The 26,382-nt window shown below is 45.3% G+C and overlaps 1 protein-coding gene across 6 annotated transcripts in view; it reads left to right on the top strand.

Moving 5' to 3' along the window:
* SUSD1 (sushi domain containing 1) overlaps nucleotides 1-22,885 on the top strand; it is a 110,101-nt gene extending 87,216 nt beyond the window's left edge. For 5 of the 6 annotated variants that reach the window (XM_075128849.1, XM_075128847.1, XM_048851118.2 and 2 more), the window contains 5 exons: nucleotides 2,105-2,198; nucleotides 3,438-3,687; nucleotides 6,907-6,946; nucleotides 12,853-12,946; nucleotides 21,660-22,885. In XM_075128849.1, the coding sequence (XP_074984950.1) occupies nucleotides 2,105-2,198; nucleotides 3,438-3,687; nucleotides 6,907-6,946; nucleotides 12,853-12,946; nucleotides 21,660-21,795 (614 nt within the window). In that variant the 3' untranslated portion in view covers nucleotides 21,796-22,885. The remainder of the gene's footprint in view (nucleotides 1-2,104; nucleotides 2,199-3,437; nucleotides 3,688-6,906; nucleotides 6,947-12,852; nucleotides 12,947-21,659) is intronic. The other variant, XM_075128846.1, reaches the window with a different exon arrangement.
* Nucleotides 22,886-26,382: the final 3,497 nt, after the last annotated feature.

The following is a 26,382-nucleotide window of genomic DNA, read 5'->3' as shown; positions in this document are numbered from 1 at the left end:
GAACAAACAGGTGAGTTGCATCAATATCATCCAAAAGCTAGCAAGTTTGAGCTGGGGCTGTGGTGCTCAAATGGTATGGACAGCAACGCTGGCTTTAGTTTATTCCATGGCCGAGTGCTATGCACCGGTTTGGGGAAGAAGCTCGCACACAGACCTCAACGACATCCAACTAAATGTGGCTCTGAGACTTGTAAGTGGCACCCTGAAGGCCACACCGCTGCCTTGGATTCCAGTCCTCGCAAACATACTTTCTCCAACTATCTGGTGAGAGATGGCTATGTTGCACTAGTACAAGACAGTTCTTGCTAATCCAAAACTCCCACTCCATGATAGCTTTGTTCACCCATCTTGCGCTTGCCTTAAATCCGGCTGGCCATTCTGGGTGCTTGGAGAAGCTCTTCTGTCACCCAGCTTCAACTCAGAAAACCCCTGGCGGATACAATGGGCAGGCTCTGACATAAACAACAAGCACCTTGTAGATGATCGCACCGTTGAACGACCTGGTTTCTTGCTCTGCCGAAGACAGTGGATGACCATCAACCATATTAGGACATTACATGGAAGATGTGTGCACCTGATGCACAAATGGGGAATCAAGGATTTGCCACAGTGCGAATGCGGAGTCTTCCAAAACCATTGAACGTGATGTGGACAAGTGTCCCATCTTGTCATTTCCAGGAGGTATAGCCTCAAGATCTGTGCTGTTTTCCTATTTCACTTGCAATGCTATTACATGTTCTGTCTGCTATATTTTGGCTTTCAGCTTACACTGTGACCCAGCTCAAATATTCTTGCCATAAAAATGAAACCCATGGTAAAGTGCCAAATTCCTGGCCTACCCAGCACTGATTCTGAGAGGGGTATTTGGAGCGGGGTTTAGTTGAAGACGGGTAGATACTGGCACTTTTAGGTTTGTGTCACTGTGAAGTTTGAAGGATACTGCTTCAAACTGGTGGCCTGTAATCCTGGGAGAATGTTTGTTTTTATAGTAATTTACCTGAAGACCAAGAGGGATAGATGTTAATGGCAAACCGCTGAATTTGGGGTGGCAGCTTTTCACTCTTGATCAGGAATTTTCCCACACAATGGCTGCTCTGCATTAGGTGCTGCTATTGTTGCCGACTTTATGAAGGTGGTCTGAAGGCTTTATTTTTCCCACAGGGATTGTTAAATTTTGATGATCTGCAGGCATGGTAGTTGACTTATTTTTGGCACGCATTAACGTTCTGGCAACGTGCATTTTTCTTAATGTCCTGGCTGCCAAATACTGCATATGGAAGAACTTCATCATAAAGTCCTCCTGTTTCCTGGGGTGAGAATGAAACTAATTTTAAATTTTGGATTGTTGCGGCTTTACATCTTATTAGGGCAGTCTGACCAGTTGCCCAATGTGGCAAAGACCCCAACTTTAAAGGCACTTGTGGCTTGCAGATTTGCAACTCTTCAAGCCACATGCTAGGCCTGGCAGGTACTGGTAAGTGCCCTAAAGCTGTTTTTCTCTTTACACTGCCCATCTGAAATTTAATACAAAGCTCAGATTGGTTAGACATTTTAGGCCTTGTGCATTCTGACTAGGATTAAAAAAATATAAAAATCCTTAATATTTTCTCCAGGCAGAAAACTGAATTAAAGCTTCTCTTGACTGTGCTGAATGTCAGAGGAAGGTGAGGGTACAAAATAGGAATCAAAGAAAGCCACTGCAACAGCATTTATTTTCCTCCCTCTGAGTTCTCCAGGAGTCGAGGGGGCTCTTGAAAGTTCAGGAAAGCACTTGCTGAAAGTCTCCGATGACAGCTTTAAAATATTTGACGGAGGCATTCAAGGTCTACAAAAAGTAAGGTTCAGATCGCACATATTGGCTTTCTCAGGTTGAGCCTGCTGATATGCAGTTCGATCGAAATAAAAACCATCTCCAATATTTGTTAACCAAAAACGTCGTCTGTACATTTTAAGGTATCTTGTGTTCAGATTTGAATCTAAAGCACAGCTCTAGCTTTTAGGGTTAGCATTTTAGTTCCTGTGCTGTGTGAGAAAACGCTTACTACCCTCAGACTTGGATTATTCCTCAAACTTTTCTAAAGTACTGATACTGTTTGCTTTTTAGATCCTCCATTCCCAGAAATAGAGTTTGTAACAGTACATGGTCCTGTGCCAGCGCTCAGCCTACGGAAAGCAGAAGATAGAAATGGACCTATCAGGTCTGTGGTTTTTTTTTTCTTTCCTTCCTTACATGCTCCTGATTCTCTCAAAATATATTTTTAAAGTACTGATCATTTAGATGTTTGTTTATTTTAGACTGTATTCAATTAGATAATTTTATTAGAGTTGGGACCAAACCAGAATGTTTGAATCCAGGTCCCATCTTCACTGTAGTTTGTGATTGTTCAGATCTGGAGTTTTGCTTCAGTTTAATCTCTCCTCTTTGGACCACAATTCTGTCCTCAATTACTCTGAATTTATGCTGGTGTAACTTCATTGGCTCAGTGGAGCTACCCCAGATATTCATTGGTGTAACTCAGAGCAGTTTATAATTTTTATGTGCAGACCACATTATGCAGCTAGCAGGAAATTCTCTAGTTACTAGAGAAAACCAGTTACTAGAGTTGGTTACTAGAGAAAACCAAGAGGAAGTTGAAAAAGGTCTTTTCTCCAAATCCTGATAAACAGCAACACCATATTAATTTATGGGTACCAAAAATGATAAATACTCTTTGGAGTAGTGAGTTTTAACTCTGCTGACGTCTGGTGGTAAGTGCCTGGGAAATGAGAGAGACGAGTTACTGGAACTCACGTTACAGTAAAGCAGGAAATATTTGGAAGCGAAAACCTAGTGCAGGAGCCAAAGGATAGTGTAGCAACAGTACAGTACATGTACTCTGAGAGTTGCTCTTTTTTATGGGAGGATATCACACTCTGAACTTTTAGTGAACTCAAGGGACAAGTTTCCAATTAAAGTCCAATAGATGGGAGCTCTCATCACTTTCTTGATACTGGAAACAGCATCTTTCTGGGAAATCAGGAGCAAATAGTTTTTCATAGGTTGATAATATCTTTCAGCTCCACTTTGGCTTCAAGGAGAAAGTTGTGCGTTGGATGAATTGAGCAAACAGGCAGTTTGTAGAGATTCATAGTTGGCAATTCTTATATGAAAATACTAAATTAGCATGCCCAATCATGTTAAATCTGTGTGTGCAATTTGGAAAATCAGCCTTATAATAGGCATGTATAGTCTGTTTTATACAAAGGCAATAAATAGCACATATATAAAGGGAACTATTTCACCCACACATGGAAAGAGTTCACCTGGGATGTTAGTGATTTGAAAACTATTAAACAAAGGGCCAAAATATATAAAGAACTAAATGCAAATATGATTTATCTCTGGTGTTTAGTGCATGCAAATGAATGCTGATGGTTGCTTTTCTGTTTCATTCTAGTTTTTATCAAGTGATTGTGCTTCCCTTGGCCTTGCAAAGCACATTTACTTGTGATTCCCTGGCTGCTGTGACTTTCTTTAGCAATGCCACTGAGGGTTATGTGGCAGCTGAATTCCTGGCCAAGGATGTTGCTGACAACATGCTGATCTCTCTTGGAGACCGACATTACTATGGGGCATTCTATAATGCTCCCTTAAAGCAGGGGAAAGATTACTGTGTGGTACTGAGAATTATAAGCCAATGGAATAAGGTAATGGGTATTTTTTAAAAAAAAACCTTTTCTCTGAGTCTTTGTTGAATGAAAGAAGTTTTGATTGGAAAACCAGGGAACATTTTTAGCTTTTTGTTCTGTTTTGATGATATTGTCAGAGACAAGAAGTTGATGATATAAAACTTAAATTGAAAGGTCCTGAAGTAGACATTTTAATTGCTTGCAGTAATTGTAATGCAGAAGCGATTCTGGATGCTGAAATATAAACAAAGGAAAGGATTAGGGATTTAGTGCCAACTTCTGCCTTAAGGGATGGGTGCACAAACCCCACTGATTCGTAGGTAATTACAGGTGCCTATAATTTACAGAGGCCATAATTTAGCCATAGGGAGTGTTAGTATCTGAAAGTCACTCAACATCAACATATGATTCTTTCTTTTGAGTCAAGTGCTTTTACTCTAAGGTATTCTGTTCTTCCAAGTGACACTACAAGATAACCAGACCTTCTTTAATGGAGTTTTTTGTTTTATTTGCATTTTAGCCTTATAAATAACAGGGGATGTCAACTCTGGGCACCCCTGGTTTTGTGGGAAGACTTATTGAGAGGGTGTATATTGACACTCATACCTTTATTGAAGGGGCAGGATTGTTGAATTTTCAACATTTGAGGAGAAGGAAGCCTTTATTTATTAGTCATTGTAGTTAAATAGGGCTGTCAAGCGATTTAAAAAATTAATCACAAGATTAAAAAAATTACTTGTGATTAATCGCAGTTTTAATCGCAGTGTTGTTAATAAAATACGAATTGACATTTATTATGAATATTTGTCGATGTTTTTCTACATTTTCAAATATATTGATTTCAATTACAACACAGAGTACAAAGAGTACAGCGCTCACTTTATATTAAATAGTTATAAGCAAACACCAGACCAAAGAATTTTAAATAATGTGACTAAATTCCTAAATTGCTCAACTTCCACATTATTGTTCTTGTGGAGTCGTCATTTCAGCATCATACACCTGGTCTACACTAGACAAATTACTTGTTCCTGACAGTGGATGTCAGCAATGGGTAATTTTTTTAGTGTAGACCAGGCCATAGAGTATTCCGGGTAATACATGACCTGAAGTTTCACAAAACAGAACTTTCACGTCTTCTTTATACATCATAAAGTAACCAAAAAGGGTACAATCCCATTCTTTTCCTTTTGCAGGTCACCTTTAAATATTCTCCTACAGTTTTGGAAACCCAAGCCCCATAGCATTGTACAAATGAGAACCAAAAAATGAAAATGGCTTTTAATAAAATTGCAACATATGCACCTGTACAAGCTGAGTGAAATGCGAAAGACTGAGGGAACTGTGAGGGACATCCACTTACACTAGCCAAATGTCATGCCGCCTGATCCGCAACAGGGAATGCTGGGAGAGCATCAGGGAAGGAGCTAGGAAAGCTGAGATAATGTATGAGTACCATTTTTCCTAATGATAAATTTGGCAGGTGAGAAGTGGGAATTCTGGAGAGAGAGGGGGCTTGGGAAATAGCTACAGATTGTCTGGCACTATCATGAAAACCTCCATTAAGCAGAACAAATTGTCCATCCCTGGATGTCTCCTCAGTGAGAGAGTGGTGTTATTTAATTAGCTCCAACCCATCTGGTGCCTGTTTCAGTCTCCACTGATTGCTTTATGGATTCCATACCTCTCAACCTGCCAAGGCCCAAAATGAAAGATACTTTGAAAATAATAGTGCTTGGAGCTTAAAATGATGTGGGATTCATTTCTTTAGCATAAATGAAGCCTTCTACAACCCCAGTTTCATCATTCAGCATTTGTGGAGTGAATATGTAATAAAGCCACAGTAAGTCTGCGAGGGAGGGAGGTAAATTTGGTATTCCAGTTAGAGTATTTTGTAGTATGTAGCACAGGCATCAAAATGGCTAGGGGTAGAAAGTTGAAATTTGGAATATAAGGAACCCTAATTGAGGGGAAAATGCCTTTAACTGTTCTGACAACTGGTCTTGAAAAACTCATGGTGTGCACGCATGTGCAGTACATTGCTCGTGTTTTCTCTCCTAAACATGGAAAGTGCACAGCTGTGGAAGGCTATACTGTCTATGTGTGCATGACTAACTTATCTACATAGTGAAAAGGGCAGTAGGTAGGCTGAAGCAAGGACTCCATTGGGATCTCTTGGCTCAATCCCAGGGGACCTTGTTAGGTGCATGATATTAGGGGAGGTTGCCTCATACAGAGTGAAGTCCTGTAGGTCTGTTTTTGTTCATTCTTTACCCTATCTTTTATCCTTTTAAACAGCTAGAAAATCCCATAGCAAAGACTATATTAAGTATCATTGAGGTTGTATAGAAGCTCAAAATAAAGCCCCAAACGAAGATTGTCCCTTTGTGCAGATGCATCATGACTTAGTCTTTAATTACATGATAACATACCATTTATCCACTGCAATAGTATACTTTTTTGTCTAAAACCTTCAATAAAATATATGTAAATACCAGAGTCCATGTAAGTCATTTATATGTAAAGTACATGTTAAACCATGCCAATATAACATACTTCATATTAAGTATACACCATAGAGCAGTACTATACTTAAAATGTATATGTATGTTTGAGGGTGTGAGATGCAGAAAAAGAAAACAGAAACGAGAACACATCAAAAAAGAGGAAAACTGATTAAACAAGAATTTATAAAAAGTCTGTCCATAATGATAGTTTGGATCATTGTGAAAATTAAACTAGTGTAAGTACTGTATTAAAGTTTCTTTAAAAATTTTAAGGTGCTAAATGTGTATTCAAGGGTGGAGAAAACACTGTACTATATTATTCGAGACACAGTGAGTGACCATGTAATTAAACACTGTATAGGAATCTGTATATGCGAATAGGGGGCAGAGTTAAGACTGCAAATGCAACGCTAACTTTGGTATTTCCCAACTTTTTGAAAGCTTAACCATGCAACTTTATAGCCCTCGCCCTGTAGGGTTTTTAGGTATCCATTCTTTTCTGTCCAAAAGATGAGAGCTAGACTTTCCTCAAACCTTTCTCTTTAATCTTATCTTTATAGCCTGGAGCCTTCTCAGGAAAGCTTGGTGATCTAGCAAAACCATAGGAATCCATTCCCTCTGTAATACATTTAAATGTTTCTTTTCTGAATGCCTTTGCTGATGGTGTAGCCTTGTTGATAAAATACATCTCCTGGGAAAATAGTGACACTGGTTATGTTTTCCCTTCCAGGTGAGGACACAATCTTGTGCAGTTTGGGCACAAATTGAAGGTAAGGCAGTTTTTCATCTAATGAGAAAACAGAAGTTGTCGTTGCATTGCCTGGCTATATCTTGGCATAAAACTAACAATTTCTGTGGCTTTTGTTTAATTCCCTGCTAGCAATGAAGTCCAGTGGAGCATTACAAAGGTTAGATCAGGGTTTCTCAACTTCTGGGTCAGGACGCAAAATTGGGTCGCCAGAATGTTTCAAAGGGTCGTGTGGCAGCTGCTGTCCCACAGGGCTGGCTGGGCTCACCTCCCTTCTCCAGGCACTGCAAACTCTGGGGTCCTAGCGCCACTCAGGTTTGGCCCAGCCATCATGATGATGATGGGAGTCCAGGTAGGCCAAATTTGAGTGAGTGGCAATGCAACCCCATGAGCCAGATCACAACTCCACTCACACAAATTTGGTCCAGTCAGGGGGGCGGGGCCAAATCTGCGTGGCGCTGCAACCCGGAGGCTCCATCGCCGGAAGCAGAGAGCCAAGCCCAGCCAGCTTGGGGCGGGGGGGGCAGGGCCCAACCAAAACCACCCCAGGACCTTCACCCTCAGACTATTTACTGGGTCGCGACAGGCCATAAACATTTTACAAATGGGCCTGCTCCAGCTGCTGTACTCCTCCAATCTACTGACCTCCTACTCAGGCCAATAGATGGGGAGAACATTGCTGGAATTCTCAGCAGCTATACGGGTGGGCTATGTTGGACAACATTAGTGCACTGAACAAACTGGTGAAAATGAAAACACCAAACAAGAAACATAAAATAGTGTATTTTCTGCTCTTCAAAATATCTGAACCCTTCAATTACTGTTTCTCCAGTACAGTTACTGCTGAACTGGCCTGTTTCTCCAGTTTACGTTAAAGTATGAAACAAGGAAATTATCCTCATAGTCCTATCTCCCAGAAATCTTCATCCAAGAATATTAAAAGAATTGGCACAAGAAATTGCAAGCCCATTAGCAAGAATTTTTAATGAATCTGTAAACTCAGGGGTTGTACCGTATGATTGGAGAATTGCTAACATAGTTCCTATTTTTAAGAAAGGGAAAAAAAGTGATCCAAGTAATTATAGGCCTGTTAGTTTGACATCTGTAGTATGCAAGGTCTTGGAAAAAATTTTGAAGGAGAAGGTAGTTAAGGACATTGAAGTCAATGGTAAATGGGACAAAATACAACATGGTTTTACAAAAGGTAGATCGTGCCAAACCAACCTGATCTCCTTCTTTGAGAGAGTAACAGATTTTTTAGATAAAGGAAACGCAGTGGATCTAATTTACTTAGATTTTAGTAAGGCGTTTGATACTGTGCCACATGGGGAATTATTAGTTAAATTGGATAAGATGGGCATCAATAGGAAAATTGAAAGGTGGATAGGGAATTGGTTAAAGGGGAGACTACAACGGGTCCTACTGAAAGGTGAACTGTCAAGTTGGAGGGAGGTTATCAGTGGAGTTCCTCAAGGATCAGTTTTGGGACCAATCTTATTTAATCTTTTTATTACTGACCTGGGCACAAAAAGTGGGAGTGTGCTAATAAAGTTTGCAGATGATACAAAGCTGGGAGGTATTGCTAATTTAGAGAAGGACAGGGATACCCTACAGGAGGATCTGGATGACCTTGTAAACTGGAGTAATAGGAATAGGATGAAATTTAATAGTGAGAAGTGTAAGGTCATGCATTTAGGGATTAATAACAAGAATTTTAGTTATAAGCTAGGGACGCATCAACTAGAAGTAACGGAGGAGGAAAAGGACCTTGGAGTATTGGTTGATCATAGGATGACTATGAGCTGCCAATGTGATATGGCTGTGAAAAAAGCTAATGTCATCTTGGGATGCATCAGGAGAGGTATTTCCAGTAGGGATAAGGAGGTTTTAGTACCATTATATAAGGCACTGGTGAGACCTCACCTGGAATACTGTGTGCAGTTCTGGTCTCCCATGTTTAAGAAGGATGAATTCAAACTGGAACAGGTACAGAGAAGGGCTACTGGGATGATCCGAGGAATGGAAAACTTGTCTTATGAAAGGAGACTCAGGGAGCTTGGCTTGTTTAGCCTAACTAAAAGAAGGTTGAGGGGAGATATGATTGCTCTCTATAAATATATCAGAGGGATAAATACCAGAGAGGGAGAGGAATTATTTAAACTCAGTACCAATGTGGACACAAGAACAAATGGATATAAACTGGCCACTAGGAAATTTAGATTAGAAATTAGACGAAGGTTTCTAACCATCAGAGGAGTGAAGTTTTGGAATAGCCTTCCGAGGGAAGTAGTGGGGGCAAAAGATCTATCTTGCTTTAAGATTAAACTCGATAAGTTTATGGAGGAGATGGTATGATGGGATAACATGGTTTTGGCAATTAAATATTCATGGTAAATAGGCCCAATGGCCTGTGATGGGTTTTTAGATGGGGTAAGATCCAAGTTACCCGGGAAAGAATTTTCTGTAGTATCTGGCTGATGAATCTTGCCCATATGCTCAGGGTTTAGCTGATCGCCATATTTGGGGTCGGGAAGGAATTTTCCTCCAGGGCAGATTGGAAGGCCCTGGAGGTTTTTCGCCTTCCTCTGTAGCATGGGGCACGGGTCACTTGCTGGAGGATTCTCTGCTCCTTGAGGTCTTCAAACTACAATTTGAGGACTTCAATAGCACAGATATAGGTGTGAGGTCTTTTTTAGGAGTGGTGGGTGAAATTCTGTGGCCTGCATTGTGCAGGAGGTCAGACTAGATGATCATAATGGTCCCTTCTGGCCTAAATATCTATGAATCTATGAATCTATGAATGAAAGGGCAGGCTAGTAGCAAGTGCTACGGAGAGATGGTGACTGGCATCACCTGTTATTTGAGTGCCTGTAAAAGCAGTCTCTGCCCTGAGGAGATTCAGGCCTCCTCCTCCAGCCACTTGATGATATGGCTGTTTCTTGTCTGTTGCGTCTCAAGCAGCCAGTGCTGATAAGGAGAAAAGCAAAGAAGAAAAAAGAATACTTACTTGTCTCTGGATTCTCCAAACGAGAAATCTCTTTGGGTAAAAGGAATTCAGAAAAGCAAAGCAAACTTGTTTCTTCCTTCTCTCGCTCTGAAATTGAGGGAGGAGGATTTGAGTTCCTCACTTGCCTTCTTGGTAGAAGATTAATCAGGGAATTTTGATGCAGACAAATTATTTAACTAAATGAGTCGCAAAAGCTCTGGAATTCTCATTCTTCTCTGGTGTGCTTTGTCCAGGGAAAACTATATTTTGTGAAGTATGAAAGCTTTTATGCCTGGTGTAGAGTAGAATCTAAGAGGCAGAAATATCCCAAAAATTCTGACTGGTGGTTTTGGTCTGTCAGTACCTAGTAAGACAGAATTATTGCTGGAGAATGCAGAGTTGTAGCCATGTTGGTCCCCGGATATTAGAGAGACAAAGTGGGTGAGGTAATATCTTTTATTGGACTTCTGCTGGTGGGAGAGACAAGCTTTTGAGCTTACACAGAGCTCTTCTCTCATTGCTGGAGTGACACTGCTAAAACCCAATTTTTAGACAGGATAAAATTTCCATTTTCTTCCTTTTAGTCAGGCCCCTTCACAATGATTCTATTTCTAAAAATACTGTATTTTCAGGGGCATCATATGTTTGTTTGTTTGTTTGTTTGTTTGTTTTTGTCTTGGACACTTTTACCTTTTCTCCCTTCTCTTCTTGAAGGAATTCTTTCTTGCCACACTTAAGATCCTCTGCAGGCCAGCAATAGCCTCTGCAGCTCTGGCTCTCAGAAACTCAGCCAGCTTCAGGGATATGGCAGCTGTGGCGGCTGCCTGTTTTTCGAAAGAGTATTTTTCCTGTTGGTAAGAGCTGCAAAATAACTAGAGGTAGCAGAGCTTTTGCACCAAAAAGTTTTTTTGATGAAAAATTCTGTGTTAATCAAAATGTGTAGAAAAACCTGTCTGGTTTTGATAACATTTTGTTTAGGGGAAAAAACCTAAAATGAAGTGTTTCAGCAACATTGAAACGTCCCGTTTTTGACTGGAATGTTTCTATTTGTTTGTTTCTAAACAAACTTTTTGAAATTAAATTAATAGATTTTTACATTAAAATATTAATTTTTAAAAGATTAAGATCAAAACAAAATGCTGCTACCAAAACTTTTTTTTTTTTTAATTTTGTTTCATGGGAAATTTCAGAATGGCTTCTTTTTCTACTATTTCACAATGGGGACAGTTTTTTGAAATTGTGGAATTTCCCATGACATGGAAATCTGGTTCCTGCTAAATACTAAAAATACCTATGCAACCACAGAAAACTACCCCTTTCTTATATCTCTGTCTTCTGTCCACTCCTAGAATACTGCTACAACCCTCTGGCGTGCAGCTGGATTTTTCTCTTTGGGAGGGGGCAAAGGAGAATTGGAAGATGTGTGTGGGAATGGGGCTTGTATTTCCACTCTGACTCCACTTCCCCCTAGATAGGTCAGTCTTCCATGGCCTTCCTGGATCTTGTACAACTTGAAAGGCTGTGAGAATTTTTGAGAAGCTGAGTTCTTTAAGGAGTGCTTCTTCATTCCATTTGCAAAACAGAGGAAGATCTAGACATTCAATAAAACCACGGCTATTTAGACCAGATTTCTCTCTGGCAGAGGCCTTCTAGTGAGGCTTTGATTATCATCCGATAAATTGCTGTAATAAAGAGTGCTAGAGTAGTGATGGAAATAGGCTTCCAGCCTTATAATTAAAAGTGGTCTGAATCAAATCAGAATGTAGTGATTTTAACTAAAATATAATAATACAAAGGGGTGAAAAGATTTTTTTTTTGTCGTGTTAGTCTGTTCCATGGATTTTTGATTTTTATATATGAAAACTGGTTTGTGATGAAGTAAAGGTTTATGTATTTTCTTAAGTTCTGACCAAAATTGAACATGTATGGAGGCTGATCAAATACTGCACATAAGATCTTAAAACCCTGATTCTGAAATTATCACTGGTAGTTATTTTCCATGACTACAAGTAAACACTATGACTGCAGACCCTGACCTTGCAGTCACACATGTGAGTAAATGGAACTGCGCATGTGCATAAAATTACTCCTACACCTAAGTGTTTTCAGCACCAGGGCCATAATTCATGAGGTGCATATTGTTGTTTCTTGTGCATGTCTAGAAAATAAGAAGTGGCTCATGCAGTCAGAGCACAGAGTTATTTGCATCATTTGGACAGAGTTGACTCCTGAAAAGTTTGGTAACAAATGACCGCTCCTTCACACTTCTTTCTTCTGAAATACCATGATGGGGAAATGGCTTACTCTTATCCTGACTGAAAACTTTGCAGGCCAGTCATTTATGTATTTATATGCAGATTATTCATTCCTCTTCTCCTCAGACACATACCATTTTTAGTTTACCCTCCTCTCCCAGTTCTCAGGAACACAAATATTTGAGGGATTTCTTCATATGCTGCAGTAGTCTGTTCTCCCCAGGTGTGATTCCAAGGTGTTCATATTGCTGTAGTTACCATCCTAAAAAAGGAAATAGTACCCAGATTGCAAGAATTTGGAAGAGAGGAGTTGAGCCATTTGATGACGGATTGGTTATTAGCACCAGAGCCACCCTAGTCTTATGACTTTGACTGAAACAGATGATGATGTTAGAGGAAAAGGATCTTGATTTACTTTGCCTGTCAAAAGCTTTAAAAAAAGGGGAGGTGGAGAGCAGGAAAGTAATAGACAGGAAAATGTAATCTCTTTTGAGAAATATACCATTAATCTAATTTCTTCAGCTGGCTGCTGGCCATAGGATGTTCAGCTCAATTACTGCTTGATGGAGCAATAAATCCAGAGTAAGAGTTTAACTTTGATTTAGGTAGTGAATCACAAGACACTGCTGCACCATGGTAACATTTTTGGTATTTGTTGTCTTGAACTGTTTGATGTTTTCTTTTCAGATTTATCACCCACTCTGCAACATATGACTCTTGCTGGATTAGGGTCAGTCACTGCTATCTGCCTTATACTGTTCTTGTCCTTCTTGGCAGCACGGTATGTTACATTAACTATTAACTTAAATTTGTAGCTCTCTTGGCGGGGAGGGGATACATGTTTTGTTTATCAACCAGTCTTTCTCAACCAGCCTCCTTTGTTTAGGGCTTATCAGGGGGTAAGAAGCTACATGAGGAGTTCCCCACCTTCCCTGTGCTGTGAGAGATCCTTTCATTGAACGGACTAGCTGATAAAGTACAAGCCCAAGCCCGTTTATCCTCAAAGTTTTGCGGGGAGCATCAGCAAAAATGGGGGTTCATCTAACTAGAAGAGGGAATGGGAAAGCAGTTCTCATCAAAGATTAAGATCAGAGCGGTGTCAGCTGAATGGCGGATAGATAAATGGTGCTGTTCTGAGAATGAAGTAGCCATGCTTCATGGAAACACTGCTGCCCCTTCCATACCTATGGCCTATTGGTACACCTACAGCCGTCACCATTAAAAACATCCTGATTTTGTTGTAAGGAACCATCCAAAGGAATAGTAAAACTCAGTTGCTTATTAGAGGTGGGCCTGTAATGAAAGGTTGAACAAAAATTATGGTAAAATCTTGGGAGATTGTTAAAGTGGTTGCTTGGAACATGGGCTGGAGATGGGCTTTCATGCAGGTACAGCAGCGTTAAAACTGCCCTTCGTCCAAGGCAAAACACATTATTTTGTTCTGTAATCCTGTGGGGCGGGGGGAGGTTTATGGATAAAATGCTCCTTAATAAAAAATTAATTGTAGCTCTAAATATATCTTTGCCCAAACCTTTTTCTCTCTGGAATTTGCCATTCTTCTCACTTTGTATCACATGAGAGGCCAGTTGCCGGCGATTTCTGTGTGGTGAGATACAGCGCTCTGATCAATTAAGCTGCTTATTTGGCATTCAGAAATAGAATGGCATGAGAGAGAGTTTCATTTCATAAAGAGATGGGGAGCAGAAGGGAGAGGGATTATTTGGGGTTGGCTACGTTTTAATTAGATTCTTGTGATCTAAATTCCACAGCAAAGGTTCCAAAGCCTGGCTGTGCTCTTGGCAGTATTTCAGGAGGAAAGCGATAGCTACGTTCCCTTGGCAGCAAAGCATTATGATGAACTTCACTGCAGGTTTTTTAATGTTTTTGGAAAAGGGTGTTGGGCCTAAACCAATCTTCCAGGTAAACTGGGCTAGAATCATTTCCAGGATCTGTGCTGCCTTCTGACAGCGGGGCCACTTGCAGCAGAGAGTCAACCCAAGCGGTGTTGTGGCAGAACGAGGAGTCAGCAGGTGTCTCTCCACCGGGGCAGTGGACCAGAGTAGGTCAAGGGAGCTGGAGAATCCCCTGACGTTCCCTGAGCAGCCTGTTTTCGTGAGGCCCCTGGCAGAGGTTGAGGCTGGCCCTTTCCCAAAGGAATGTCTGAGAGGGACAGAGAGTGGAAACCCCATATCCCTTCTGTCCTGGATACCCTCCCCACCTCTGGGTATAACAGTCCCCATGTTCATGGGTACCAAATATCCCTACTTTTTGTAAGTATCTGTCTACTACATTGTCTATCTCCTGGGAGAAAATCAAACACTAGGATTGGGCACAGTAACGAGGTTTCTACTTTGAGTGCTTGCTTATGTTGATTCCATTCTAGGTGGGCGCGCTGTCAGAGATTTTTGCCTTAGAGGTACCCGTAGGGCCAGCTGTGGTGCCCTCCAGCCTGCCGTGCTCATGCCACGGTATATCAGATGCCGCCGGCACATGCCCTCTCAGTTCCTTCTTACCCCCGTGGTGGTCATCAGAGTGCCTCTCTTGCTTGGCAAGAGCTAGCGGTTTCTTCCATTGGACTTCAGGCCTTCGGGCCTCTGTTTGATTGTTGTTAGTGTTAAGTAGTTGTTAAATGCTAGTTGACCGATAGCTAAGGTCCCAGCAAGGACTTTGCCACAAATGAGGCATGCCCAGAGCTCCCAGGTTTAAGCCCTGCTCTGTCTGTGGCAGGCCTATGCCTGTGAGTGACTCCCACGACAGCTGCCTTAAGTGCTTGAGCGAGTCACACATCAAGGCGCATTGCCGGATCTGTAAGAACTTTCGGCCTCGCACCCAGAAGGAGACGGACGTTCGCCTCAGGGTCCTCCTGTTGTAGTCCACTCTCTGCCCGGCTTCCGAGCCCAAGTACTTCGGCCTCCGTGCGCAGCCTGTCTCCGGAGGTGAAGAAGCGCTCGCTGGCACTGAGCAAGAAGGCCCAGGGGTCATCTGGTAGAGGACCCGGGCCTGCCTGCCAGCTTTCTCTGGAGCAGCGCGAGCGTGCCTCTGCGACTGGGGCTATTAGCCCTCTTAAAGGTCTGTCACTGGCTCTGGTGGGTGGTATGGGACCCACGATCCTGCCTACACTGTTGTCATCCCAAGCCCAGGCGCAGAGAGAGCACAGGTCTCCACCTGCTCCAGTGATGTCTCCGGTGCACAGGACCAGGCTAAGGCTCCCAGAGAGGGCAAGCCAGCCGTTAAGATCCCTGCAGGGGCGGGGAGAGCCATCAGTCGCTGGATAAGCAATCCTGTGGCAGGTCACAACCATGTCATCAGTTGCCCAAACTCTCTCCCAGGCCACTGAGACGTTATTCCCCAGTGCGGGGTTGACGCTTCCCATATTATGACTGACATCGTTCTCCCTCTTCCCGATCTGCGTCTAGGTGTCGGTCTGGGTTGCCGGCGCTGTGGGACTCCTCCCCCTTGTGTTACCGGTCTCCGTGGCATCATTCCCCCCGACACCGATCTCCCCAGCACTGGGACCATTCTCCTCAGTATAGCCACTGGTCATGTACTCCTGGCGCTCGCCAGTAGCCATGACCAGCAAGCAAACCCAGGCATTGACGGCTCCTGCCTGGTTGCTGGAGGGTGGTTCCTCTGGCATGGAGGCCCAGTTCAGCCCATCGCCTCAGTCTCCACAACGGGATTGGGCACCAGAAACTTCTCTGCCGTCCACAGTACCGCAGTGGCAGCAAGGCCAGTGGCCAACACAGAGGCTGTATTGGGGAGCATGGGGCATTCTGGTGATGGCAGTGCCCCCTTTGCAGCACGCTTCAGTAGCCACTTTGGAGCAGAGATTGACAGCCCCACAGACCCAGTACTGGAAGCTCGCTCTGAGGTCAGGGTGGAGGATCCAGTGCCCACACCCCAACCTCCCTCTCCAGCGGCTGCCAAGCCCTCAGCACCTCCGCCAGCAGCCACGGCCTCTTCCCTGGACGAGTCGGTTGCAGGACCTTCCAGGGCCAGCCCCCTGGGTAACTTTAAGGAACATCAAGCCCTTCTCAGGCGGGTGGCTAAGAACTTGGGCCTGGAAGTACAGGAGATGGCGAAGCAGGAGGTCACCCTTTTCAATGTCGTCTCTGCTTCCACACCTGCCCAGATTGCCCTACCTGTACATGACGGGGTCCTTAAGATTGCTAAGGATCTGTGGCAGATCCCATCCTCCATCCCGCCCACCCTGAAATGGGCCAAGAAAAAGTACTTTGTGCCGGCCAGAGGTTTTGAGTACCTGTATACCCACTCTCCCCCAGGCTTGCTGGTGGTGTTGGCGGCCAACGATTAGGACAAGCGGGTCCCCACCGCCTCTGCCCCAAGAACAAAGAAGCCAAAAAACTTGATATATTTGGCAGAAAAATGTATTCAACAGCCAGTTTACAATTCCTGGTGGCGAACCATCAGTCCCTGCTGGGCTGCTATAATTTTAACCTCTGGGAGAGCCTCCAGAAGGTCCAGGACTCCCTTCCTCAGGGTCAGGCTCAAGGGTTTGGCACTCTGGTAGAGGAAGGTACAGCTGTAACCAGATGCTCCCTGCAAATGACATGGGATGTGGCAGACTCGGCAGCAAGGGTGGTCGCATCGGCAGTGGTTATGTGACGCAGCTCTTGGCTCCAAACAGCAGGCCTCTCCCAGGAGATGCACATTCAGACTACCCTTCGCTGGTTGGGCATGCACACCCTGCAGTCTGCCAGAAAACCATTCTGGCCTCCGCCCCCATCGCGGCCTTGGCAAGCCCAGCAGGGATCTGCAAGGAGAAGGGACACTGCTGGGTTTAGCCATCGCCGCCCTACCTCCTCTCACTCGCCAGCCCAGCCCGGACCTGCTAAGAACCTTGGGGGCTAAAAGCGATCGTTTTGAGGGTGCGTTCGAGAGCGACGCCCCAGTCATCCGGACAGATCCTGCCCATCCTTTCCTCAACCGCCTTTCCTCTGTACCGCTCAGTCTGGTCGCGGCTTACCTTGGACCGCTGGGTCCTGGACATAGTAGCTTGGGGCAAAACACTGCAGTTTTTGGGTACCCCTCATTCCCGCCCCCCTGCTTCCCCGTCCCTTTTCAGGGACCCTTCTCACGAGCAACTCCTGGTCCAGGAGGTTGACAAACTCCTGCAGTTGGGGGCTGTAGAGGCAGTTCCTCGGGACATGAAAGGCAGAGGATTCTACTCCCAATACTTCCTAATCCCCAAGGCCAAGGGGGGCCTCAGATCCATCCTGGACCTGCGTGGCCTCAACAGGTCTCTCAAGAAGTTGAAGTTCTGAATGACCTCCCCGGCCTCCATTATCCCCTCTCTGGATCCGGGGGACTGGTACGCGGTTCTCGACTTAAAGGATGCTTACTTCCATGTATACATAGTCCCAGGACACAGACGGTTCCTGTGTTTCATCGTGGCAGGGCACCACTTCCAGTTCACGGCGCTACCTTTTGGCCTGTTCTCGGCCCCCAGGATGTTCACGGAATGTGTGACACTGGTAGCTGCTTATCTCAGATGTCGCGGGGTCCAGATCTTTCCATATCTCGACGACTGGCTCATCAAGGGCAGGTCTCTGGGACAGCTGCAGAGAGGTCTCAATCTGGTACGCTGCACCTGCATGATCTGGGCCTGTTAATAGACACAGAAAAGTCCACGTTAACGCCGGTCCAGTGCATAGAGTTTATCGGTGTGGTTCTTGATTCCATGTGAGCTCACATGAAGAGACATCCGATCACCACAGCCCACACTTGCCTGCGCCTGATGGGCCACATGGCAGCGTGCACATACGTGGTCAGGCATGCCTGGCTTCATCTATGACCCCTGCAAACGTTGCTGGCAACGGTCTACCTTCCCAGCAGGCACCCCCTGGACCGAATGGTCACGGTGCCGGACTGCGTCCTCTCATCCTTGAACTGGTGGCTAGACCCCAAGTCAGTGCTGCGGGGAGTTCCCTTTGTGTCCCCTTCACTGTTGCTCACCCTGGTCTCGGACGTGTCCGATCTGGGCTGGGGAGCCCACCTGGGCGAGCTCAGCCCCCCAGGTCACTGAATGCAGCAAGACATAACTCTTCAGATCAATGTCAGAGAGCTCAAGGTGATGCGCCTGGCCTGCCAGGCATTTTTGCCCCCACCTGAAAGGCAAGGTGGAGCAGATCCTCACAGACAACACAGCCACGATGTATTATATCAACAGGCAGGGCGGCACCAGATCCTCGGACCTGTGTCAAGAGGCACTCAGCCTCTGGGACCTTTGTGTGCAGAACGCCATCCACCTGGTGGCCGCTCACCTACCTGGAGCCAGAAACGTCCTGGCAGATCGCCTCAGTAGGGCCTTCTCCTCTCACCACGAGTGGTCCCTCCATCCAGAGGTGGGCAGCCTGATCTTCCAACGGTGGGGGACCCCCCCAGGTGGACCTGTTTGCATCAAGGCATGTTCTGTTCCCAATACAGCAGGGACAAGGGTTCCCTGTCAGACGACTTCCTGATCCTGTGGTCAGGAACGCTGCTGTTCGCCTTCCTGCCAGTGCCGCTTATCCACAGAGTCCTGCTAATGGTGAAGCAAGACAAAGCATTGGTCATTTTCATAGCCCCGGTGCGGCCTTGCCAGCTCTGGTTTGGCATGCTGCTGAGTCTTTCAGTGGCCGACCCACTGCAGTTACCTCTCTGACTGGATCTGCTATCCCAGAACCACAGCAATCTGCTGCACCTGATGGCATGGGTGCTCCGTGGCTAAGCACGGACGAGCGGGAGTGCTCCGCGACAGTCCAACAGGTCCTGCTGGGCTGCAGGAAGTTTTCCACCAGGGCCACCTAGGTGGCAAAGTGGAAGCGCTTCGCATGTTGGACCTTGGACAAAAGCGTTCTTCCTGAGGAGGCCTCGCTGCAGGACATCCTGGACTATTTGCTGCATCTGAAGCTCCAGGGCTTGTCGCTGTCTTCAGTCAAGGTACACCTGGCTGCCATTTCTGTGTTCCACCCTCCGTTTCATGGCAAGTCAGTCTTTGCCCATCCCAGGACAGTGTGGTTCCTGAACAGGCTAGAGCGCCTCGACCCGAGACCCAGTTCCCCCGTAGGGCCTGAATCTGGTGCTGTCAAAGCTCATGGGCCCTCCTTTTGAACCCCTAGCTTCCTGCTCCCTCCTGCTCCTTTCCTGGAAGGTGTCCTCCTCAGTCGCTATAACGTCGGCCCGGCAGGTGTCCGAGATCAGGGCACTCACGTCTGAGCCACCTTATATCGTCTACAAGGACAAGGTCCAGATGCACCCACATCCGGCTTTTCTGCCCAAGGTTGTTTCCCAGTTCCACACGGACCAGGACATTTACTTACTGGTCCTCTGTCCGAAGCCTCACGCATCAGATGAGGAGTGCAGGCTGCATATGCTGGACGTCAGACGGGCGCTGGCCTTCTGCGTCGATAGAATATGGCCGTTCCGTAAGTCAACGCAATCGTTCGTTGCTGTCATGGACAGGATGAAGGGCTGCGCAGTGTCTGCCCAGAGAATTTCGTCTTGACTCACGGCGTGCATCTGCCATTGCTACGAGCTGGCAACAGTGCCCCCGCCAGTGATCATGACAGCTCATGGCACTAGAGGCCGCCACCTCGTCCTCGGTCCATACGTTCGCGTCGCCCTACGCGCTGACCCAGCGGGCGGGAGACGACGCTGGCTTCGGCAGAGCTGTGCTGCAAGCTGCGTGACGGTGAACTCCGAGGCCGCCTCCATTGATGTGGCTGGCGAACTACCTCGAATGGAATCGACATGAGCAAGCACTCGAAGAAGGAAAAACGGTTACCTACCTTTCGTAATTGTTCTTCACGATGTGTGGCTCATCTCCATTCCATTACCCACCCTCCTGCCCCTCTCTTGGGGTTGTCGGCAAGAAGGAACTGAGAGGGCGTGGGTCGGCGGTGCCTGATAAACCGCGGTGTGAATGCAGCAGGCTAGAGGGCACCACAGCTGGCCCTACGGGGACCACTAAGGGAAAAATCTCCGACGGCCGCGCAGACACCTAGTATGGAATGGACACGAGCAACACATCTCGAAGAACAACAGTTACGAAAGGCAGGTAATCGTTTTTTCAACAATTGCCGTCGAATGCTTGGTCCTTCCTCTCTGCTAAGACGGAGCAGGTCAGCTTGAGGCAGAGAGAGTCTGCCACAGCTGTAACCCTTGTATTTTGCTGTCCGTGCAGCAATAGAAGCAGTGAAAGCATACCAGGGCTGGCTAATTTCATATAGCAAATGAGCGTTTTGTGTGATTTTTTTTTTCTGTCGCTAGCCTTCATTTGATGTTGGTGTAGGCCTGGCTTGACATAAGTAACTTGCGTCATTTCTTAGTGGGCGTAATTGAGAAGGTTATTTGTAGGAAGGTTAAGTTGTAAACAGGGGCTTGACAAACAATATGCTGGAGTGAGGATGTCTGTGCTAGCTAAAATAAGCAGCAACACCTGGATGTTAGGGACTGTTGGCAAGATAAACACAGAATATAACATGTGAACAGCACATGGACAGAGCATGCTGTACAGGCTGCAAGTAACCAAGCCAAGCCAAAAATGTGTGTAGTGTAAAGAATTGCAAATGCAATTTGATGTGTAAATATACATAAAGGAAGAGTTTGTGTAAATTTGGATGTGTGGTACCCCGTATACCTATCCCCTATGCTTGAGTCTGATCAACTCAGCATAACTTTGCTGTGTGCCAAATAAAGGAACCCGAGTGACTAAATCCAGAGTGGAACTGAAGTGTTCTCCCAGAACTGGACAAGGGGTTCTGGAAATGGTGTCAGAGGGAATCCCACCAGTTGGGTTATTATTTCTGTGGCTTCTAACACCAGAGAGAGCTCCCTTTTAATGTAGGCCAGCATCATCATGTAAGTGCTGAGTGGCTTGGGTGTCTGAATGACCGAATGACAGCGGACCAGGTTTTGAATTCATATTGAAAGCTGCTTATTGACTTGACTGGGGCTGTTCATCTGAATAACTTCTCACCCATGGCAGTAAATGCTTTCCAAATCTGGCTCAGGAAGAGACCTTGAACTCTGGGGTGTTTTACAGCCATAGAGAATATATACCTTATTTTTTCAAAAATAACTTTAAAATATGCATTCGCCCAAATTTGCTTAATAGAATTTCCTGTACTTCCCTCACCTCCATCTGTTACTCACTCCTGACATTGGGCTTCCCATACGGACATAGACGTTCAGTGGCAAGACTGCAGCACTCCTGTAAACTGGGTTTGTACCTGAGCTCTGTCGGTGCCAAGGCTAAACTAGGGCCATGCTCTTTACAGGACATTTCCACGCTTAGAGTACGCTCCTTCTAATACTATACAATAGTAGGAAAGTTTAGCATTTATATAGTGCCTCCCATCTTCAGAGCTGTATAGAAACCTTCTTGCCTGTTTATCTTCTAAATAGAAACTAGTTCTCCTGTAAGTTCTGTGCTTCAATTCTTATTTGCATATTTGTTTACCTAGATTTTTTTTTCCTTTCTCCCTCACCAGTTCTTATCTCCACAGCACAGTTCATGTACCTCCAGCTGCACTGGCCAAAGGAGTATCCTATGAGACTACCATGGATGCTGCAGGAGTGGGGATTGCATCATCTTTCCTAGAGATTGAAAGTGTGTCTCTTCTGTAATGCATTCATCCCCCATTTGCCTGGAAGACAGAAGGAGAGAGAATCTAGAATCTGTTTGTTACATCAATACTGCACTGCCATTTACTGTATCTGCACACCCTACACCAACGACTACATGAACAGTTGGCGTTTGAAGTGGAAAGTGAGACGCTCAGACATTCCTTGATTTTCTTCATTACTTTTAGCGCAGTTTAGGACTTTCACCAAGGTGTGTATGTCAGAAAAAACACACAAGGACATTTCCAAGCCTCTAGGTACAGGCCAAAGGCTTTTAACCCTCCTAGAAATGTGGGTACCTGGTATAACAGCTGTCTTGGAGCACGTTGTTGTAGTTAGTAATATATAGTTCAAATGAAAGAACAAAATTCTTTTAAGGCCAGACAGTGTTCTGATACCCTTCCAATGAGTAAACTTTACTCCATGAATGGTCCCATTGATTTCAATGGGATTACTCAAGGAGCAAATTGGTATTTGAAAATGAATTAGGTCCATAATCTGTTTTAGAATGTGAGAGAACACTAGCCCCATCCCCCACAAGATAAAACCAAAAAGCAGCTGTTGCATGACCAAATAGAAAGCTCAATCAATTAAAAGTAAGTTTAGCTTCAGTAAAAAGTTTTAAAGTGTTCTAGAGTTGAATAATTGCACTTAAATGTGTGTACCAAACAGATGTGTTCAGGAGGTATTATGGATGACTGCAAATAACCTACAAAATACTACATGCACCTATAAAACATTGACATAAGTGCAGTGTGCTAATCAACTGGGCAACATTAATGGTTTGTGGGGTTTTTTTAAATAAGGAGCTACATGTCTTCAGCTATAATTTATTTCATGTCTATACTTCTGTCATAATTTACAGCTGTGGAGAATCATGAAGATCACATGTTGTTTAATGTAACATCTGGTTAATGTAACCTGATATGGATAAAATTAGCCAATTTGCTGTGATGTGTTCAGGATTAGTGAATTTTTCCTGTATAAGAAAGTTTCAAGTACTTTTGATTTTACTTCAGTTCCTGTTCAGTAGTCACTCCAGAATGATAGCAAAATCATGCTAACTAGTGAAATAAAAAGATCTTGGTTTTTAGCCCTGTGTTGTCTTGTTTTTCCAAGTTATGACTGGTTTTGGTTGATGTTTGCTTCCGTACTCTGTATCAGGGTGTACATTAATCTTTTTGTTTGTTTTCATAGTTTCTGGCCATTCTTTGCAGGTTGTTTTATGTTTAGTCACACTATCTCCAATTTTGGTTGTGCTGTTTTTTAGCACTAAAAGAGGTTATTTTAAAATGTAAAGTATTACAGACTTCAGGAGTCTGTTGCTACTGGCTGAGGCAAACTGCAATTGAAAATGACATGGGAACCTTTTTATTCTCAGCTTGTGGATAGTGGTGCATTTTCTACTCCTGCAGGCATTCTGCGCCAAAAAATTAAAAATTCTGGGCAAAATATTTTAAAATTCTGCAAATTTTATTTGTCAAATAAATGTGGAGGCTCCAGCATGGCACTGGGGAGCACAGGCTGCACAAAGATGGGAGATCACTATGCAGCTCCCGACCCCAGGACATGGACTCAGCACCCAATCCTGATACAGCACAAAGATCAGGCCTGCCCCAGAAACACCCCAGGGCCCTGCCCCTCCATGCCACATGCACCAGGTGTGAGCAGGCAGGCTCAGCAAGACAGGATCCTAGTGTGGATGGGTTTAGTGTGGGGGGATTCAGGTGTGGGTTGAGAGGGTTCTGTGTGGGGCAAGCTGGGTGCGGGCAGCTCAGTGGAGGATCCGGGTGTGGGGGAGATCTGGATGTGCAGAGGCTTGTTGGGGGGGTTCTGGGTGCAATGGTAATGGGACTCTGCAGGGGGATCAATGTGAAAGTGGTTGGGGCTCAGCGGGGAGAATGTCTGGGTATGGGGGGATAAAGCTTGACAGGGGTCTGGGTATAGGGGGTTCAGTGGGGGGTCCAGGCGCAGAGGAAATGGGGCTCATGGGAGTGGGTTCTAAGTGCATGTGGGATGAGGCTCTGTGGGAGGATCTGGGCATGAGGGGGTCTAGATGCACGGGGGCTGGACGGATGGGGGAGTAGTTCCCTGTACAGGGATCCCTCCCCTTGCAGCTAAGGAGTGATGGGTGTAGGGAGAGGGAGTTTGCAGAGTATCCTGCAGCTGGGGGAGAAATCTGGGGGTGGGTCTGACCTGGCCCTGGATGCTGTGCAGGGGAAGAGGAAGTCCAGTCCTCCCCAGCCCAGCCACGACTAACAACTGAGCCCAGGGCAGGGTAGGAGCCACCAGCCAGGTCTTCCCCAGTCCCACCCCCTGTCCCACAGTGATTTACTTCTCTGCTGGCTGCCCTGGGCCCCCAAAACGTATTGCTGGGGAGGGTCGCATGACGGCTCTTGTGGCTTCCCTTTGCTTCCCCGTCAGAAAGTCATTTTTCTGTGGGGAAGCAAAGAAATCTGCGGGTGACATTTAAATTCTGTGCATGCGCAGTGGTGCAGAATTCCCGCAGCAGTAAACATTTTCAGATCAGTTCACACCTGCAATAGCAATATTTTGGTAGCACCTTTTTAACTAAAGATCTCTAAACATTTCAAAATCTGCCCTTATAGTAACAAGTCTCCAACCATCAGCAGCTCAATAAGAACTCCTTTACTGTGCCACAGATTAGGAGCTGGTAATTTGTTCCTTCACTAATTAAGAACAGAAGAGCTTAATTATTCTTGTTGCATTATTGTTACTTCATTTTGCATTTTGTTTAAATTTAACTCAAACCCTAGAGATCTTTTCCATTACTGAAGATAATTAAGAACAAAATGAATGAAAATATATACTACATAAAGTATGTGTATAAATTCTGCTTTGTTTCACCATGGTCCCAATCCTGTGGGAGGTGCTGGAGCATCCATAACTCATAGTGAAGTCAGTGGGAGTTCACTGAACAGCCTGTCACAGATTAGGCTCCCAAAAGACCCGGAGTGCACTGTGAAAGAAACCGTGCATCCTTCTGTTGAAGTCAACAGATAAATTAACATTGACTTCATTGGTGCAGAATCAGGAACATAGAGGCAGTATGGTCCAGTGGATAGGGCACTGGACTGGGAATCAGGAGACCTGCCACTAGCCTCCCATGTGACTTTGGACAAGTCATGTCACCTCTCTCTGTCTATTTAAAGTTTAAACAGTTCAAGGCAGGGACTGTCTCTCACGTTGTGTTTGAACAGTACATAGCACAATGGGGCCCTGATCTGTTGATGAGGCACTACTGTCATGCAAATGTTTATTCCTCGATTATAAATATTTACCCAGTTTCTATAGGCTTGGTCATGTAAGGTGCCGCACAACCTGAAATCATCATGACTTCTACTGCAGAAGTGGGAACATAGCAATTCACAGGATTGGGGCCTGTTACTCCTGCGAATAACCAGAGTGCAACAAGGCTGGAAGCATGTTCCATCCATAGAATATCTGTTGAAAGAAGGAAAAATCTCATGGTTTTTGCCCTTTTGTATGTATAGCCATCCAACATTGTGACAGATGAAAGGAAATACGACAAAGTCAGTCAATCAATGGTGCTTGACAGTAGTGTGAGAGAAGAGCCTAATGCGCGAGCGGCAGACCTTCCCACGGTGGCTACGGGTCCACTTGCCAGATGGAGATTGGAGCACACGCTGCTTCCTGGCTCGCCTGCGGGCCTCAGCCTGGGCTCTCTGATGACTCTCCGTGATAACTGCACCAGCCTTCACCCAGCTTCTCCAGACTGACGAGTTGTGGGCAGAGCTCTCCCAGTTGTCAGTGGGAATGCTGAATTTCCTGAGACCTTGCTTGACCTTGTATCGGAGTTTTGTCCTTCGTCTGCATTGCCGGCAGTCCTTGGGTTGGCCATAAAGCACAGCCTTCGGCGGAGGATCTTGAGGCATATGCTCCATGTGTCCCTGCCAGCGAAGCCTGGGAGTATCCAGCGTAGCCTGCATAGTCTGCAGGCCAGTTCTCTCAAGGATCTTGTTGTTAGTGATCTATTGGTCCCAAGTGACTTCAAGGATTTTTCTGAGATAGCAAAGGTGGAAGCTGTTCAGTCTCCGCTCCTGCTTGGAGTTTCACAGCAGGAAAGGAGGGTACTTAGGAGACAAGCCTCATAAACAGACACCTTTGTGTTCAGGGTTAGCAGCTTGTTGTTCCAGACACGTGAGGTAAGATGAAGAAGTTGGAAGGGAGCTTTTTAGCCACCTTTTCTACAGCCTTCCCGGAATTGGGGTAAGCAGGCCACCCCTAAATAGGGCTGCTTGGACATCTGAGCTGCTACCGAACACCTGGGTCCTTCCCCACCAGGACGAGTGATCATCCAGCACAGACCTTCCACATGTACGCTGAGGCAAAACAAAGAAGGAAGGGGTTGCCATAGGCCCTCCACGTTTTCTCTCAGCAGGGACTACAGAACTCCAACTGCAAGACAAAGGTCAAGACCATTCGAACAGGCCTGCTGCAGCTTCTAGCCAGAACCCCACTTCGAGTTGAAGGAAGCACCCACCTTATCATGTGCACAATTGCGCCTTTTCAAGATGGATGTGGTCCCAATAGTGTGGCTCATCCACT

The sequence above is a fragment of the Caretta caretta genome, chromosome 5 (assembly GCF_965140235.1).
Source record: "Caretta caretta isolate rCarCar2 chromosome 5, rCarCar1.hap1, whole genome shotgun sequence".
Classification (NCBI taxonomy): domain Eukaryota; kingdom Metazoa; phylum Chordata; order Testudines; family Cheloniidae; genus Caretta; species Caretta caretta.
Note: the sequence above shows the minus strand (reverse complement) of the source record. Positions and strands in the feature narration are given on the sequence as shown.